This window comes from Leiobunum rupestre, chromosome 1, assembly GCF_980474605.1.
Source record: "Leiobunum rupestre chromosome 1, qqLeiRupe1.1.hap1, whole genome shotgun sequence".
NCBI lineage: Eukaryota > Metazoa > Arthropoda > Arachnida > Opiliones > Sclerosomatidae > Leiobunum > Leiobunum rupestre.
The window spans coordinates 97,105,467-97,125,382 of NC_143384.1; the positions used below are offsets into that span (position 1 = coordinate 97,105,467).

Genomic DNA, 19,916 nt, shown 5'->3' on the forward strand with positions numbered 1-19,916 from the left:
CTTTTGGAAAATCAACTGTAATTTGATGTAAACAAAGGAAGGATAGATGGCGTTGCAAATTCTGCCCATCTCCGCTTTCATACATGCGTGGGGGGGATGAATTTTCTCGGTCAAAAACAGGGGTGCCTTAACGCGGTAATCTTCCCTCTATTTCTTTTCTATCTCTATGGTTTTAGCTTAAAAAAAGAGCCATTATACCGTAGACTAAATTGAAACATAGACTAATTAACACATTTATGAAATGATATTGGTAGAAAACAAAAGTCACTTAAAAATATAAATTATTTTTGTTCAAAGTTACAATGGGTACGTTCAACAACTAGGTAACGTTCATTCAACGTAATCTTAAAAAAAAACTCAACGCTTCAACGGTGGGTATCGTGACGTCATCAGTTGTTGAACGGCAAAATAAATTCAACGGTTCAGCGTTGAGAATTTATTTGTTGAACGGGGGATGCGATGCGTTGGATTGTTGAATTTTTTTGGGCGTCGTATTCAAAAGTCATGGAAAGGAAAAGGAAGCTTGCCTCTATAATTTTCGTTAATGACGATGAAATAGAGGATGAGTTACATCATGAATCTATTTAACCCATGAATATTCAACTGGAATACCCTAGGTCACCTCTGGCGACGCGTGGGGCGGAGCCAATTTATAGTGACGGAGTCGAAGTAGAACTGCTGTGTCAGCTGTTATTTATAAGCAGTCGAAGCGTTAGTTCCTAAAATGACACGTTATGGTTATGTTTCCTTTTTGCAGTACTTATCATTAATCTATTTAAATAAATAGATCTATTTCATATTATTATTAGAATAGATTTTATTAGAATAAAATGATAACAGAGCATTTATTATTTAATAATAATATGGCAAAAATTGACTCTGGTTTTCTTCCAAAGTTTCACCGAGGCTTAGCTTTTCAGAGATAGTTTATATGTTTAAATTGTTATAAATCTCACAGACACTCGATAGCATAAGATTGCTTTCAAAATATCGGAGTAACATTCCTTTTTAATTTATATTTTTATACTAGAAATAATTATAACTGTAAAGCTTATTTTGAACAAAATAACGTGAACCGTACCTGAGAAGTCATTTCGCGGCTATTCTGCTCTCCGAGCTCTCGTAAACTATCTGGCGCTAAAATGACATCATTTCCGAATTCGCTCTTATTGGCTTAAAGAGTAAATCACTCGTATGGCGCGAAAATAGGCTCCGCCCCACGTTCCCTCAGAGTATACCGTGGCTAATGATATAGTTGGATATTCATGGGTTAAATAGATTCATGGTTACATTCAAAATCCCGGTTTAACAAAAGAGTAGCGTTAGGTTGGCAAAACTGATCAGACGCTTCTGCAGACGACCTTTTAGCGCACTCAACGTACTTACAACGTCTCCCCTAGGCGTTGAGTTTTTTCCTCAACCGTTGAGCATCGTGACGTCAATACCGGAAGTTCTAAAAGTCGTTCAACAACTTTCAACGCTCCAACGCTGCCACCGTTGACTCCGTTTCCTAGTTGTTGAACGTACCCAATAATTGACTATAATAAATAGGGCTGTGCGAGTATTCGATCATCATCGAGTACCTGACATATTTTCAGGTCGGGTACTCGAACTCGTAACTCGATTAAGAAAAATGTAATACTCGTCGATTATCGAGTATTGAAAATTGACATATTCGGGTACTCGAATACTCTAATAAGCTGCCTTGCTGAGTTCGCTGGGTTATTAGTTTCCCCATCATGTTCGGCTACTCGACTATTCGACGAGTATTTGACTAAATTTTGTGTTTCCGCCGCAATAATTTCAACGCGACGCTCTGATATTACCATATGGCTTTTCTTCTCATTGAGTTCGAATGGCGCTTTGGCGGTTTCGGCGCCGTTAGGCTTAGGTTACTTAGGTATCAATGTAGTAGTTTAAATGTTTAATAATACAGTTAATCAATCCACTCATCTATGAATTAAGTTAAGTTTTAAATCGTTAATTCATTATGAATTATGATATATCTAGTTTAATACAGCTATGAATATTCAGGAATACCGTTATGAATCATTGAGTTGGGAATATTAATCTAGAGATCCAATCAAATCTGCTCCCCGCGAAACAAGTTTTTGAAAACTACGAATGTGTCGTCTCCTCTAAAATGACGAAAAAACGTTATCATATGACCCGTGGCGCCATCCATTATTTTTGAAAAAAAAATCTTGTTGCCGGAAAACGCTTCTTATTTGAACGAACCATTGAGAGATAGACGGCGCCACGGGTAGAATGATAAAGTTTTCTCGTCATTTGGGAGCAGACGGCAGTATTCTTATTTTTTAAAAACTTGTTTCGCGAAATACTGATATCCGACGTTTTGATTGGACCTCTAGATTAATATTCCTAACTCAATGTTATGAATAATTAAAGAAAATTACCCGAAAAAAACTCCATCGACTACTCGAATAAAGAATTTTTTGGCTTAATCGAGTAATCGATTACCCGACTCGACAAAAATACTATCCGACTCGATACTTGACGAAATAATTTTCATATACTCGGTACCCGACTCGATTGTCTAAAACCACTACTCGCACAGGACTAATAATAAACTAGTTAACCGAAAACGGCATTTTCAACGCTGACTTGAGCAGCAAATCCAGTGGTTAATTAGGCTTAGATTAATTAAACCCAAGTAGAGAAAGAAACGCGAGAGAAATAATTTAGTTTACCAAATTTTACTGTTTATTTGATAAAGATAAAACAAAATAAAAATCGATAATATCTGTACACAGCTATTGCTTATCTTATTTGCAAACTGTCCTATGTGGTAATACCGCAAAATATCTTAAGCCTTTCAAGTTCTGTTTTTTTTGCCAGATAATCCCAAAGAAAATATTGATAATCCACTCTTATTGTTAATTTTTAAGAGGCGCGCAATATTAAAACCCGGGTTCCGACGGCAGCAATCTTTTCTCTAGAGTCGCTTTCCGAAGCTCTCCTTTTCCTTTCCCCCAATGCGCGACGGACAACCAACTTTCCCGGCAACTTTCCTGGCAAGTTTCCACAGTGACAGCTACGCTCAATAGGTGCTAGCATAAATTGCTTATGTCTTGTTCAACTTGTTAAAATGTTCCACGCGCTCTTTAATATTTTAGCGTAAAAGGCTCGCGAATTTTTATTATTTTAATGAGCTCGCGCGAAATCGCTCGAGCCCGTTTACACTAAAATATAACGACGCGCGTGGAACTTTTTAACAAGTTGAACAAGACATAAATAGAATTTATGCTAGCGTCTATTAGTCCATGATTGCGGTAAAAGTAATCCAAACACATTTATAAAATTATATTTGAAGAAAACAAATTCACTTAAAAAATATTTTTGCTTTTAATTTAATTTACGTATTTCTCTAGTTAGAAACTTTGTGTCCAAAGTTACAATTGACTATAATAAACTAATTAATTAGTCCGTTATTGCGGTAAAACTAAATTAAACACATTTATAAAATGATATTTGAAGAAAACAAAATCCACTTAAAAATCCGCTGGTAAAAATCTAAATTAGTTTTGCTTTTAATTTAATTTACGAAACTTTGTGTCCATAGTTACAATTGACTATAATAAGCGTATTTGTTGTAGGCTAAAACTAAAAAAACAAAAAAGGAAATAAAGGATCTTTTATTTTTCTTTCTGTCAGCCACATGTCTGTCGTCATCTTGTCCAACCACTGAGGTCGGTTTAGGGACAGTGGTTAATGTGTCTGCTAGAATACTCTGCCTGTCCTCAAAAACATCAGCTCCTCACTTAGAAAGGCGCACCCTCCCCCTGTGGAGAATCCACCCCCGCTCAGAGGGGAATATTTTGATATTTTTTTTCAACGACAAACGCCGAAATATTTTTCTCCAAATCGTTCTTTAGCTTCGCATCGCGACGGTCGCGTTCGCTGGTATGAGGAAATAAAATTTCATTTAGTTTTAATTAATTTAATCACCAGATTTCGCGTACTCTCGGGTTCGGGAGAGGTCGTTTCCATGGCGATCTGCTAATTTCGCTATTTATGTAAGTATGGTTTTGGAATTTTATATTGCGTATTATTTAATTTTTATTTTACACTTTTAAACCGGTTAATATTTTGAAGGTTTATTGTTACGCGTTGTTAATTTGATATTTTTAGTACTTTAAGAAGCGTTGGGGAATAAAATATTTCTCTTACGTCACAAGACAGAGCTTAGATTACTGCATAATCTCTAAACACGAGCCATTTTCACGCGCACTAGGAAATACTAAATTCCTCGCGACTCCATCGCGCGCTCGTAGATTTATAAAAGTAAGATACGGTGGCGTAAAATAAACATTAAAACCAGAAGGCCACGTTACTTTATAGAAAGCCCTTTTTATAATATTTCGAATACTAGAATAATCGTTGCTATGGTTACGGGGTTGTTATTTTTTAAATTTAAACTGTTTGGAACAATGAAAACTGATAAATTTCAAGCGTCTTGATTGCGAAATGTATATTTAACAGCCATATTTATGGTGGATCAACGAATATTATATTTCTGCCAATTGGTTTAACAAAAGCTAGAGGTGATTGGCGCTAGTTACGGTAAAAACAAACAGTAACTCGTTTTAGCAAATACATAGTATGCTTTAAAACTATTATGTTAATTATAAATTAGTAACCATTGAGTACTTTCTCGAGCCGCTGAATCTATTACCATAGACTTCTGGTCATGCTAAATCTGTCATTGACTTCTGGTCATGCTAAATCTGTCATAGACTTCTGGTCATGCTAAATCTGTCATAGACTTCTGGTCATGCTAAATCTGTCATAGAGTTCTGGTCATGCTAAATCTGTCATAGACTTCTGGTAATGCTAAATCTGTCATAGACTTCTGGTAATAATAAATTTGTAATAGACTTCTGGTAATACTAAATCTGTAATCAATTACGTGATCAGTTTAGTAAAATCAAATCTACAAAATTAAAGAGATTTCTTAGAGTAATCAACCCTCGGTTATTTGATGTTTACAGAAGTAAAGGAAGTTAATTTACTTCTGGTATTTAAGGACGTATATCTAAGCTGCTAGTATTGCTCATATCAGCCATAGTTTTGAATCGCGAATATTCGCGTCATTTTAAAGTATGAAAACAGTGGAATATCTTTGTCATTCTCGGCAGTTCGACTTCCTGCTGGTTCCTCGTGCCTCTTTTCGACTCCTTTACGGAGATGTAGAGGATCATTTCCGTAACAGAGACGTCTTAGCTTCAAGTTAACATTTCTTTTTGTTAAATTAATCGAAATAATTTACACGCATTTTAGTCGGACGTAATAGATAATTTCAGAAGTTAATTATACTTATTTTACGAGAAAAATACCCGTCTATGCTTTAAAAATGAAACTTGTACCCATAGACTAATAAAGCTACATAGACAGGAACGTCATTGTTAAAAAAGTGGCGCCATATAGTGGTCAGACCTGGTCAACTTTTATAGAGCTTGTCACTGCTTTCAGATCAGAGTATTTTTATATTTTAGAAATTTTATAGTCACATAATGGATTTAACATTTTGATTTCTACTTATTTTAATTTTTTTAGCATTCGACATTCCTATCTATATAGCGTAGCTTTATTAGTCTATGCTTGTACCCGGGGCAGAAAAATATTAATATAGCCGTAACTATTGGCGATAAATAGAGTTTTTAATTTTCCGGAAACATTAAATGCGGATCGGAAAAATAAAATATTAAAAAATTAATTTATTTTATTCTAAACTAGTGTTGTTAGTTTTCCGGTAAATTTTTTTTTTCATGGTTTTTATTCTAGACTAGTGTTGTTAATTTTCCGGAAAAATAAAATGCGGAAAAAATTCCAGAAAATTATCCGCAAATCGGAACAATAAAAAATTGAAACATAAATTACTTATTAAGGGTTTTAATTTTTTTTTTAACTTTTTATCGATAAAAAATGTTTAATATCAGTAAACATACTACAAAACATTAATAGTGCTATATTGTTAATCAGTTTAAATCTAGTCTAAAGGTTTAATTTTACTTTTAGAGTCGAAAAAAGCCGGGAGTAGTGGCTCACTCCTGTAATCCCAGGCGTCCGGGAGGCAGAGTTTGTGGATGGTCGTGTGAGGACGGCTACCAATTCCCCAACGGGTGGTCGGAATACTTCCGCCACGGGTGTCCCCCCCCTGTCCCCACGTATCCCCCCCTGTCCCCACGTATCCCCCCGTTGGCGTGGCCGTTACACATATCTCGCCCTGATTAATCAGATGGTGTTTCGCCGGGCTCGCGGTCTTCTCAGACTCAATCAGCCCTTTCTTCCTTGAATAAAAAGAAAAAAGTGTCGAAAAAATGAGGCGAAAATGCCGCTTTATTTAAATTTGCGAACAATATTAGACTAATCATGGAATTAAAATTTTTTTTTCGGAAAAATACGGAAAATTTTCCAAACTTACATCACTATTCTAGACTAGTCTAGAGGTTTAGTTTTACTTTTGGATTCGATAAAATGAAGCGAAAATGCCGCGAAATTTAATTTCGCGAACAATATTAGGCTAATTATGGAATGGAAACCTTTTTTTCCCTTGTTTTCGGAAAAATGAAGAACATTTTCCGAAAAAAAGGCCTAGCTCATTTTCGACGAAAGATTTTCCGACTTACAAATCTAGCGATAACTATAACTATACCTTTTCTAGCATAAGTTTATGGCATTCGTAGCTTGCTCGTGGGTGTTGCTCTGCTTGCTCAAGGGGGTCTCGATCAAAAAGATGTTTGAAAAAATATCTGTACGAGTTAAAATTGATGACGTCATCCAGATGAGCCTCCGTTGATTTTCAATACGATCTCATCTGGCTGACGTCACGATTTTACATAGCAACGCGAAACCCGTAATATTTTGATAAAAAACCACGCGATCGAGGCAACCTTATAGTTCCCTTTTTTACGAACCTTGGGGATATCTTCTTATACGTATTTTTAAAAATCAGTACAAAAGCTTGCGTAGATACATATTTAAAGAGATGGTTATTTATGTTGTAAAAGGTACATTATACATTTTAGTTTAGTGTCTTGCAGGAGTCCATACCTCTACTTGGAATGCTTATTCTGGCGTATAACTCTGACGGCTTTAGCCCCGCCTACGAGAGAAAATACGCTCTCTGCGCGCGCTCCCCTCTCACGTTGTTGTTTGCTAATTTAACATAGTGACGTCAAAAACACCGTCAGCCACATCGAGACGAAAATCTGCCGCGATAAGCATTCCAAGTAGAGGTATGGATTCCTGGTTATGATTGTATAGTAGAAAAATGGAAAAATATCTTCGATCAGAGATGGTTAATCTTCCCCATTTGCCATAGGCGTAAAGTATTTTCTCAACAAATCGAAGGCGCGAATGAGATGAAATTAGAAAGTAGGTTGATAACTCAGATTTAACCGGAACTGGAAACCACGAAGGGAAGTTGAGAACTGTCATGCGAGGCTCTTTTTATGACATAAACCATAATCACTTTACCAGCTATACGTTAACATACGCATTTTGTTCAGTTTCCTTTAGAACTAAATATTTTCCCGATTTCAACGAAATCAAAACGGATGAAGGCACTGAGTCATAGTTAAGATTTTTATTATCAAAGACAAACTCTGTTTAGCGTCTTCAAAAAGTACTAAACGTCTTGAAAATTTGACGTTTTTAACGCTCTCTTGAATAATTTGAAATCCGGTCGTAAATATTAAGTTTGGAAGAATTTTTCCTAACTTTAAAGAATTGTAAGTAGCTGGGAATTTGTTTAACTTCATTTTGGGAAATTTTCAATTGCTTTCTTGTAATACTAAGTCTTCTTTCTTGAAAAAAACTCCTTTGACTTAAAATCTTCGTGAAATTATCCTTAAAATGCAGTTGAATTTCTCCATCACGCCATCAAATCGTCCAAATTATGCGCCAGAACCTTTTATGTCATAAATAGGGCCATGTGCTTTGCGTTTAAGATGTATTTTTTCTCTCTGCCGTATCATATTTGAAGACTGAACCAAAAAAAATAGGTCTGGCAAGCGGAAGCGAGTTAATCCACCGTGGTTTCAAGCTCCTCCGGACCTCGAACTAGCTCCCAAATGGGTTTTATTTACGATACCGGGCGTCAAATTGAGAAGGAAGTGTGAAACCCAAGTGGATAGAATCACCCCCGAAAAAAAAAACAAATGTTGTAATCTTAAACCACCGAAGCCCAGGGTTTTATTATTTGGCAATGGCTATATTTTTTAACGATTTTTCCAGCCGCGATGGGCCCAAGATCAACCCCCTTGAACCCCCTCTCGCAACCCAAAAGTTCAATTAGGCAGAACAACAAGAAGATTTTTTTTGTGTGGGATGTAGAATGCAGTTATACCATAAGTTTATAATATACTAGCTCCCTATAAGTTAGAATCGTACATAGGCCGTGCGTTAACGGCGATTTCTGCCAAGACGTCGAAGTAACCGCGTGTCGCCATCTGATGGCGAAAAATTCAAATATGAGCGTGCCTGTGAAATCCGGTTTCGCTGTTCTACGTTTCAGAAACGCATTATTTCGATATAAATTTATTTTGGTAATTCTTATGAAAAATAACAATACTTCAGTATTTAGGTAACTGAAAATTAATTTTTAGGGGTTTCTTTTAGTCCGTTTTCTAAATATGACAACGACTGTCGCCAAAATTTAGTAAATCTCAGAATAATTTGACATAATGCGTTTTATACGTTTATATTTGGCTAAACCTCGTGGCAGAAACGCATTATGTGGTATAATAATACCAAGAATGTATTTATTTATACTCAGGGAGAATGAATATGTCGAGATTATTTTTAGCGTTTCTCCAATTCCACCCGTTGGGGCCCCCGGTATGCTCCTCCGCTTTAATAAAATCAAATAATACTGCAAATCTCATTGGTTCTTAAAAATTACGTTTTTCGACGCGATTAACGCTGCAGCGAGGACGCAAAAAATAAGACCGCCTCCTTTCCCCCCCCCCCCCCCTTAGCGTGTCCGTCGATAGTCTCGACATATTCATTCTCCCTGAGTATAAATAAATACATTCTTGATAATACTGAATGAATTAGAGCAGACGAAATTATACGAAATGAAGACTCTAATTATCGGTTAATAACGACATAATAGGTGTTTTTTCGCCTGTCCGGGGACAAAAAGTGTAAACTTTTTAGCCTAAGACTTTTTATTCGCCTGTTCTCGGGGTAAAATTTACCCTGCCCCGAATTTTGTTCGCTTGTTCCAGAGCTCGAAGGTTACACTTTTTACTCCTCCTCGAAAGGAGGTGTAGAGGAAGTAATCTAGCTTTGTCGTCTGCTTAAATTTCGTTTCAGGAAAACATGACGGGCAAGCTTTTTATAAATAACCTTTAACCTTTAACTACTTTCTTCTTACTCCAACTCGTTTTTTTCGTCAAGACAGAATTGAAGTAAAATGACGTCATATGGCTACACTTTTTAACCTGCTCAAAAAACCCAGAACAGGCGGGGAAAAACACCTAATGCGTTTCTGCAAATTTCCGACGGTACTTAATGCGTTTCTGCGGAGTATTTTCGAAACTTTTCGATTTCAATGCGTTATTGTATCTCGGAAAAAAAAACGGACTTCAAATTTAAAATCAGCGCCCTAAAATTAGTACGTGGAGCATTCAAACTCAAAAAGTCAAAAATGGTCGATAATGCGTTTCTGAAACGTAGGGCAGTTCGTTCGTTTCAACATGGCCCAAGAATCTAAGGGGACTTACAATTACGATAAATTTCAGGCTTTTCGCTTTTGCTTTTTTGACGCGATTTTATTTCAAAATAAGCGTATATCAAATCCATTTAGATATCTGCTTCTCGTGACAAAAAAGCCGATAGCGAAGCTTCTCGTGGTTAGTTTTGAGGCGAAAGCATAATTTTTTAAAGAAAAATTCGTGATTGAAAACGGGGCTTTACTGTTCAGGCTTTAAAAAGAACGGGTTATTAAAAATACTGGAAATAGGAAAATCACGGTTAATTTTAGTTTAATGTGGACAAACTAAGCGTTGCTAAAGTCGATTTCCGGCGTACTTTCGTAGAGAAGCTGGAGCATTCACGTTCAATTTTGGCAAAATGGCGCCGTTGTTGTCTGCTAAATGATTAGGCTTAGTAAGTTTTCGACCTTTTATTTTTGAAATTGGTTCTTTAACAGTTTAAGTAGTGGTAATTAACCATTGGGTTAAGTCAAAATAACCAGTAAGCCGCGTATGGCTGAGGTTTTTTTTTATCAAATTCACTGTAAACCATTTCATTTCTTAACTTAAAAAATTTCATGAACTAATTAGCCTAAGAATGGCTTAATAATTTATTCTTGATCCATGTACACAGATATATTGCTATCTATGAATTCATAGAAATATAGTATTCAATATTTAGAGCGGAACATGTACTTGCTTAACAATATCGTACCATAAATGTGACACTTCCTATTCTTCACATGCAAAAGTTTTACTGAAAGCTAATCACAAGACAGACTGCATTACGGGCTTCGTCGCAGATTTGCGTCCGCTTGCTAACGCGGCACACGTAACCTTTGAAAGCCCCTCGCTAGGGGGATATTTTCTTCTTGTGATGACGTAACTCTCAGTAAAATATTAGTGACAAATCTATAGAATAATATTATAGACTTATAGTTTTCTGTATATAAATATTTGAATTAAAAATAATGGCCTATGCCCCACAGGAATTTTTTCCGATCACCGCCGCTGAATACTTATGGTTATTAAGTTACTTAAGGATACACCAATTTCTCAGTAACACTACACCAATTTCTCAGTAACACTACGCTACTAACACTTTTCAACTAAACAATGCATTTATATTGAAATATTCTGCGTCGCAATAACACGACAATTGTTTACACGAGGGCAAACAATTTGACTTCCTACAATGGAATTATTCGCATTTTATTATCCTTTGCTGCAACTTAGGTTTAGCCCTTCAAAATTATTAATCTGCTATTCCAATAATAGCAAAAGTGACATTGTAATTATGTAACTTTGGATAATTGCAATATTTGATATTAAGCAGACGACGGGTCAAATGTTTCTAAGTGACGTTACGGAATAGCGTAATTTAATTGGTTGAACTTCAAATAGTTTTTTATCTCTAACAAATTAAAATACGAAATACTGAATATGTATTTAAAATAAAATACGAAATACTGAATATGTATTTAAAATAAAATACGAAATACTGAATATGTATTTAAAATAAAATACGAAATACTGAATATGTATTTAAAATAAAATACGAAATACTGAATATGTATTTAAAATAAAATACGAAATACTGAATATGTATTTAAAATAAAATACGAAATACTGAATATGTATTTAAAATAAAATACGAAATACTGAATATGTATTTAAAATAAAATACGAAATACTGAATATGTATTTAATATTCAAGTATTTAAAATAAAATACGAAATAGTGAATATGTATTTAATATTCAAGTATTTAAAATAAAATACGAAATACTGAATATGTATTTAAAATAAAATACGAAATACTGAATATGTATTTAAAATAAAATACGAAATACTGAATATGTATTTAAAATAAAATACGAAATACTGAATATGTATTTAAAATAAAATACGAAATACTGAATATGTATTTAAAATAAAATACGAAATACTGAATATGTATTTAATATTCAAGTATTTAAAATAAAATACGAAATACTGAATATGTATTTAATATTCAAGTATTTAAAATAAAATACGAAATACTGAATATGTATTTAAAATAAAATACGAAATACTGAATATGTATTTAAAATAAAATACGAAATACTGAATATGTATTTAAAATAAAATACGAAATACTGAATATGTATTTAAAATAAAATACGAAATACTGAATATGTATTTAAAATAAAATACGAAATACTGAATATGTATTTAATATTCAAGTATTTAAAATAAAATACGAAATACTGAATATGTATTTAAAATAAAATACGAAATACTGAATATGTATTTAAAATAAAATACGAAATACTGAATATGTATTTAATATTCAAGTATTTAAAATAAAATACGAAATACTGAATATGTATTTAATATTCAAGTATTTAAAATAAAATACGAAATACTGAATATGTATTTAATATTCAAGTATTTAAAATAAAATACGAAATACTGAATATGTATTTAATATTCAAGTATTTAAAATAAAATACGAAATACTGAATATGTATTTAATATTCAAGTATTTAAAATAAAATACGAAATACTGAATATGTATTTAATATTCAAGTATTTAAAATAAAATACGAAATACTGAATATGTATTTAATCTTCAAGTATTTAAAATAAAATACGAAATACTGAATATGTATTTAATATTCAAGTATTTAAAATAAAATACGAAATACTGAATATGTATTTAATATTCAAGTATTTAAAATAAAATACGAAATACTGAATATGTATTTAATCTTCAAGTATTTAAAATAAAATACGAAATACTGAATATGTATTTAATCTTCAAGTATTTAAAATAAAATACGAAATACTGAATATGTATTTAATATTCAAGTATTTAAAATAAAATACGAAATACTGAATATGTATTTAAAATAAAATACGAAATACTGAATATGTATTTAAAATAAAATACGAAATACTGAATATGTATTTAAAATAAAATACGAAATACTGAATATGTATTTAAAATAAAATACGAAATACTGAATATGTATTTAAAATAAAATACGAAATACTGAATATGTATTTAAAATAAAATACGAAATACTGAATATGTATTTAAAATAAAATACGAAATACTGAATATGTATTTAAAATAAAATACGAAATACTGAATATGTATTTAATATTCAAGTATTTAAAATAAAATACGAAATACTGAATATGTATTTAATATTCAAGTATTTAAAATAAAATACGAAATACTGAATATGTATTTAATATTCAAGTATTTAAAATAAAATACGAAATACTGAATATGTATTTAATATTCAAGTATTTAAAATAAAATACGAAATACTGAATATGTATTTAATATTCAAGTATTTAAAATAAAATACGAAATACTGAATATGTATTTAATATTCAAGTATTTAAAATAAAATACGAAATACTGAATATGTATTTAAAATACAAGTATTTTAAATACTTTATTTCATTGAAGCGTCTATTCCACCTAGTTATAAATAAATATATTGTTGGCTAGAATATTATAGCTACCACGGGACAAGAAATAAAATGCCTCCAAAATGTCCGCCATGACCAAAAAACTACAAAGTACTGTAAGCATTTGAGGACAACGGTTCACTGTCTCATCGTTTGAGGTTAAAACTAAAATGCAGCTTTTGAATAAACATCTATCTTGAATCACTGATTTAGTGACTTTCTATGACTATAGCCATTCTTTAAATCTATCGTACCCTGGTTTTTCTAAAATGTCCCCGCGTTCCTTATTCTGGCCCTTGTCAAATTCAATCTGTCCCCGTGGCCCCTCCCCCTGTGTGCCATTGAAAACGTCAATAACAAACTCCCAGTACTCGTTATCAATTACAATTAATCCATTGTTGTCGCGTTTAGACTTCGTAGACTCCTATTCAATACGTCTATTTTTTCCCTCCATTTACATCGCGTACACAAAACATTCCGCTAAGTAAGTTCCTCTTAAAGACGAGGGTTGCGGGCGTGGGAGACGTCGGCATCCAAAGACGCTCTGAATGAATGTCAGTTTTCCGACTCTGTTCTGTTTCAAAAGACCGCGGCCAAAGACGAGTGTGCGGGGCCAAAAAACAGATAGTAGGGGAAGTCTGATTTCAATTACCCCTCTGTGAGACCTAATAGTCGTGTCTCAACACCGCGAAACTTTCTTTAAAAGAGGCTTCGAACTTAAAAGATAAACGCGTCCAAATGTTCCCCATCCTAAGCCTTAGTCTTTCACAGTTCAATTGAACCGAGGCTTAGGGTGCCTCAGTCTCGAATTTCATTAGAAAACAGTTGGAAGGGGTTTTTTTCCCGAGCCTGCCTTAGCTAGGGGCACCGAACAATTTTGGGGCCTCAGCTTGTTAGTTTCGGTTTCATTTTGCGTGGGAACGGTCGTACAAAGGCTTAATTTACAGCGTTACATCTGTTAGTTTTTGCGCGTGTAATTTTTTTTCTACAGGGTCTTCTTTATTTTGATCCGGTAGCATCTCTTAATGAAGATTGATATCATTTAAATCTCAGTAGTTTGGTGACTCCGTCTTATTCAATTCACAGGGGTCGCCGCTATTAATTAGGGTCAGTTATTACCCCATGTTTTCCACGTAATTACAGGGTAGGACCAAATATCCTCCCTCTTTTGCTCGTATAAACATTTCTATTAATGAATGTTTTGACATGGATTTTCTGGGAGTTCCTTAAGCCTTTGTCGGTTCTTAAGCTTGTTCTAACTGATGTGGTGGTCAGTTAAATCTTGGATAAATAATAGTAGTTCCTACCTGGATATATCACTAGCGTTCCGCGTGCATTTCCTAAGTTTTTGTTACGGGTTTTGCCTTGTAGAAGGCTAGGTGTTACGGGAGTTTCGGAAATACTCCGTTAACTTCGCCGAAGCGGCGCTGCTACCGCAAAAGCCATTTGCTTGTCAGGTTTTTTCCAAGTGATACATCCAGGTAGGAACTACTATTATTAATCCAAGGTTAAATCTATGTCAGGCGAATAAAGCGTTTTATGGTAAAAAGAGTACACTTTTAGTCCGAGAACAGGCGAAAATAAACCACCTTTTTATATTCCCACAGCCAGCAATCTGATTCATAGTCCTAAGAAACCGATCTTAACCAATCTGCTATAGTTCATCCATGGATTAAATAAGGTTATTTAATCCATGGTTCATCACACCAGATTCAGAATCCGACTTATACGTTTAGAATATATTTTAACTTTGTGGAAAACAAATTAAAATAAACAGAATTCAAAATTTTAAAATTAATTTAATAGTCGGTTAAGATAACTGACAGGTATCTGAAATCCTCTCACCTGTCTGTCGGTTTAAAATGAATTCAGATTTGATTCGGGCTTAAACTATCTGATCTTAATTTTGACCACTATCATCAACTGATCTGATTTGCATTTTGTCCACTATCAACTGATCTGATTTGCATTTTGTCCACTATCAACTGATCTGATTTGCATTTTGTCCACTATCAACTGATCTGATTTGCATTTTGACACCTATCAACTGATCTGATTTGCATTTTGACCACTATCAACTGATCTGATTTGCATTTTGACCACTATCAACTGATCTGATTTGCATTTTGACCACTATCAACTGATCTGATTTGCATTTTGACAACTATCAACTGATCTGATTTGCATTTTGACCACTATCAACTGATCTGATTTGCATTTTGTCCACTATCAACTGATCTGATTTGCATTTTGACCACTATCAACTGATCTGATTTGCATTTTGACCACTATCAACTGATCTGATTTGCATTTTGACCACTATCAACTGATCTGATTTGCATTTTGACCACTATCAACTGATCTGATTTGCATTTTGACAACTATCAACTGATCTGATAATATCTGAGCGTAAATACGAATAAACTGATATCTGAACTTTAATCTAATCTTAAACCTCGGTTCACATAACGCAACTGTTATCTGAGAATCAGTTTGAAATGAAATCACTTAAGCCAATCAGGAGACAGGCGTTTGTCGTTGACTCGATCCACGAAACGTTTCGGAGATTGAGCATTTTAACTGGCCAAGAAAACTACTTGTAATTCTTAGAAAAATACCGGTACAAAAAAAATTTCATAAAATAATGTATTTGTTGTTAATATTTTTCCCACTTTCGTTCAATCGAAAAGATGAATTTTAAAATTTAACTATATAAATTTAGCTCTAAGCCAAGTTTAAAAACGTTTAAACCATTTTTGAGTGGTGTCGCGTGATCAACGTCATAATATGTAAGCCCCTCCCATCCTCGCAAAATGCCTAATGCAGTTTGATATTCATGGTTGAAATGAATACATTCAAGCTAACATGAACAAGAAAACGAATCTAAGGGAAAATGACCTTGAATTATGTTTGTCTACCCACCAATAAGATTACAATATTGACAGCTCTCTCTCATGACATTTTGTGGTTTTTTTTTGCGTTGAAGGTAAAATCTCTTTAATTAGTCGGCATATAAATTTGCGATTCTAAATATCAAGGCTTATATTATGCCTATAGTTAAATCGCGCCTGTATAAATGTTCCAACCTCAGTGCTTCGGTGTTTCAGGAGAAGTTGATTTACGTGGGTTTAATCTAAGCATAAGTAACATAATAACAATAAGTATGATACTCTCTTCAAGCTGTGACTTACCGTTTTGGATGACTACATTTTGATAAAAATTGTTGGATCTTAAAATTCATTTTGCGCGTGAAACTACACCGCCATGTTAGGGTATAAAAGCAGGTAAATAAGCCTGCTATACCTCATGATGTAAAGGTATAGTGCCGCGCGCAAAAACCTAATTTTGACATCGGTCAATTTAAGCCTAATATCGGAGAGCACGTTCTGGCGTCGCGAGGGGCTTTGGCTTTGTTTAGAAGCCCGCGTGCGAATCACGCGTGATAAAAAAACATGAGCTCGTGGCGCCGAGAAAAACTTTTTTAATTTTTATCATTTTAGCCTAATATTCCGCCTATCTATCGGCAACCAGATATTTCGGCTTACCGGAAGTCTCGCGTATTTTAGACACTAGAGGGATCTGTGCTGAGAAAACATCTTGATTACGCAATAACTATGAAAATCAGTTTGGTTGTAAATCTCATTAATTGTCATACTTATTGTTATTACGTTACTTATGCTAGAAGCGATATTGGTTTTCTAATAAAGCGCCTGCCCCATTGTTGAAATAGAAATGTATATATAATTATTCGCAATCGACCTTTATTGACAGTGTTTTTCTTATCTAAAAAGAGCCAAGCCCAACTTTCCAAAGATAAGAAGATATCATATCGGAACTTCCTCGTTTTAAAGGGGAACGGCCAAGCTTTTAAAAATATGGCCTTATTTCCGTAACAAAAGATTAACCAGACGTTTAATTTACTAACACGTACCTTTTTTGTCTTGAAAAAATAGCTTTTGGCCCAAAAAGTTGAAACGAAAAATAACGTCAGGTTTGAATTTTCGTCGCCATCTTAGGGGCTGCCGCCAGCGCCCCTAACCCCGTATGAGCGATTTGCGAACTATCTTAACTTTTAAAATCGCGCAATTTAGGCTTAGGTCTCTTATAACTGGAACGCGCCGCGAGTGCAAAACAAATTTTTTGCGTCTTCAGCAGCGCGCGCTTTTACGTTGTTTTTCTGTCTCACCGACTCCTCAGCAATTGTCGCGGCGGAAATTTCTTTATTTTATTCAAAATCAACCACTTAATATTTTTTGATGCGGTTTTTGCCATAAATTTTAGTTTTTAATGGGCTATAGGGCTATCTAACTGGTTCCTTCTTTAATTTCAGTAACGCGCAAGATGTCTGACGATGTGGAAGAGGAATTGGTGAGCGGCCGGAACATTTGGTACCCTCGTGGCGCTACCGTTTTCGCCGCCGTTTGCAGTCTGGTGTTCATAGTAGTGGGTCTTACCGGCAACTTGATCACCATGTTGGCTTTGGCCCGTTGCGCCAAGCTGCGTAACGCCACCACCGCCTTCGTCATCTCCCTGTGCACGGCGGACTTGCTGTTTTGCGCCATCAACTTACCATTGACAGCGTCCAGGTACATTCACGAGGAATGGTTGCTCGGGGACACCCTCTGCGAACTGTTTCCTTTCTTCTTCTACGGGAATGTGGCCGCTTCCTTGATGTCCATGACCGCCATTACCATTAACAGGTTAGGCTAGCTGCTTTTTCAGTCTCTACCGTGGGTACGTCAAGTTGATAAGGTTTCTTGCAAGAAATGTAAGATTTCTTGTGATCTCGTGAAGTTAGAGCGATTGACGTCAGAGATCTTGCAAGATTAGTAAGAACACTTTCTAGGTAGTTTTAAATAAGAATTAAAGATGGCGTCGAATGGCGGTGAATTATTTAACATAGACCTTAAAGACGATGATACGGGAATAATTTATAAATTTAAAGTTCCAGCCGAAGAATTTGAGCGAATTTTGAATTTTAAACATTTCGGCGTACTATTTATGAAATAGCATTTGATGACAAGGCTTAATGATATATATATTATTACTCTAGTGTCATTAAAATTCTTAAGCCTTGGCCTTATTTTGAGCTGCAACATGCATTATCAATAGCACTCTTGTTTGACCTAAATGTTTTACGAATAAATTCGTTAATAATTTCGATACTATTGAAATAAAAAGTATTTCAACGAAAGAATTAAACAACTCTTTACGTTTTCGTTGATTTTCATTCGTCAGCCGCCATTTTGTTTGGGACTTCGCGATCTTTTCAACTTGACGCAAAAATAGCGAAATCTTATAATAAGAATTTTTCTTGCTGGACTGTTTCTTATAATAAGGAAAATATCTTATCCACTTGATGTACCCCTACACGTTTTTTACTAATCTTAGGATCCATTTTTAGATACATCCTAATTAACCATTACCACTTGTACGACCGAATCTACCGGCGTCGTTACATCGCTCTGATGATCGCCTTGTACTGGGCTTTCAGTTTCTGTATTATGATTCCGCCCTTGTTGGGTGTCTGGGGAAAACTGGGATATCATCCTGGTACTTTCTCCTGCACCATTTTGGATCTGAACGGAAAATCACCCAAGAAGTTTCTCTTCGTTCTGGGATTCTTGTTGCCTTGCATCGTCATCATCGCCTCCTATTCGTGCATTTTCTACAAAGTGCATCGTTCCAGACGGGCCTTGGTGGCTCATTCCCCGCCAACTTCCCCAAATCCGGGCAATCTGAGCACCGGATCGGGGCTCAGAGGAGATGAATTGCGTTTAACTCGACTCATGCTGATCATCTTCTGCTCCTTCTTAATTTGTTTTCTACCATTGATGGTGGTTAACGTTTTTGATAGCAAGATCAGGTAAGCCTTGGCTTTTCTTTGGGAAAGTAGACTGGCTAAGCCTTAGTTATTTTTATTTTTACAGCTATCCAGTGATTCACGTGATCGCTTCGGTTTTTGCCTGGATGTCGTCCTGCATTAACCCTATCATCTACGCCGTCATAAACCGACAATACAGACAGGCTTACGTCAAACTGTTGTGTCCTGGTAGACGCAACACGTGCGTCACGACGACTAATAACAAGTCAAACGGTTCCTCTAAATCTGGTTCTGGTTCCTGTTGTACCGGCTCCGGAGCGTCCAAAACGATCGTTTTGGATATATTCTCGTTCGGCAAAGACAAAAATCCCGAAACTAAGACTCAGATTAACAACAAAGAGCTTCATCTTTTGGATGAAGTTGCCCTTTAAGGACCAAAGCGGAAATCATCTCTCATTCATTTCCGTGATCATCGAAATAATCATTTTAATCAATTTTTATCGTACCGTCGTACATCTCCGTTTTAAGTCATGTAAATATTTGATTCATTAATGTAATGTAATTCATCATGTCTAATTATTTGTTTTCACTAAGTACTAAGCCTTCGTAACAGAGCTTTTGAATCAATATATAACTTGAGTGATACGAAAGCGAAAGTGTATTGGTTTTTTTGGTGTTTTTATCAATTTTATTGTACTTTTTTAAATGAAAATAAATTTTTCACTACAATTCTTAATTTCCGTTGGGAATTCGTATTTATTCCGTTTGGAAATGCATTTTCAGGACAAAATAGAAGTGACTCTTCTAAATGGTAGTTCAAATTTCGCGGTAAAAAGAAAATGTTGAATAAAAATCCGTAAACGCTGCCATCTATCGGCAAAATATTTTAATGCTTTGGCAAGC

The 19,916-nt window shown here is 34.7% G+C and overlaps 1 protein-coding gene across 1 annotated transcript; it reads left to right on the forward strand.

The window, feature by feature from the left end:
- The first annotated feature begins 7,727 nt into the window (after positions 1-7,727).
- On the forward strand, positions 7,728-19,708 carry LOC149969066 (protein trapped in endoderm-1-like). The gene is made up of 4 exons (XM_090174275.1): positions 7,728-7,754; positions 17,520-17,889; positions 18,594-19,055; positions 19,120-19,708. The coding sequence occupies exons 2-4, from the start codon at positions 17,531-17,533 to the stop codon at positions 19,442-19,444; spliced, it is 1,146 nt and encodes a 381-aa protein (XP_090030401.1). The 5' UTR covers positions 7,728-7,754; positions 17,520-17,530; the 3' UTR covers positions 19,445-19,708.
- Positions 19,709-19,916: the final 208 nt, after the last annotated feature.

Excerpts from the sequence above, each read along its gene's own strand:
- LOC149969066 (XM_090174275.1), top strand. The coding sequence starts at position 17,531 with ATGTCTGACGATGTGGAAGAGGAATTGGTGAGCGGCCGGAACATTTGG. Across the intron at positions 17,890-18,593 it reads ACCGCCATTACCATTAACAG|ATACATCCTAATTAACCATT; the intron begins GTTAGGCTAGCT and ends ATCCATTTTTAG. Across the intron at positions 19,056-19,119 it reads GTTTTTGATAGCAAGATCAG|CTATCCAGTGATTCACGTGA; the intron begins GTAAGCCTTGGC and ends TTATTTTTACAG.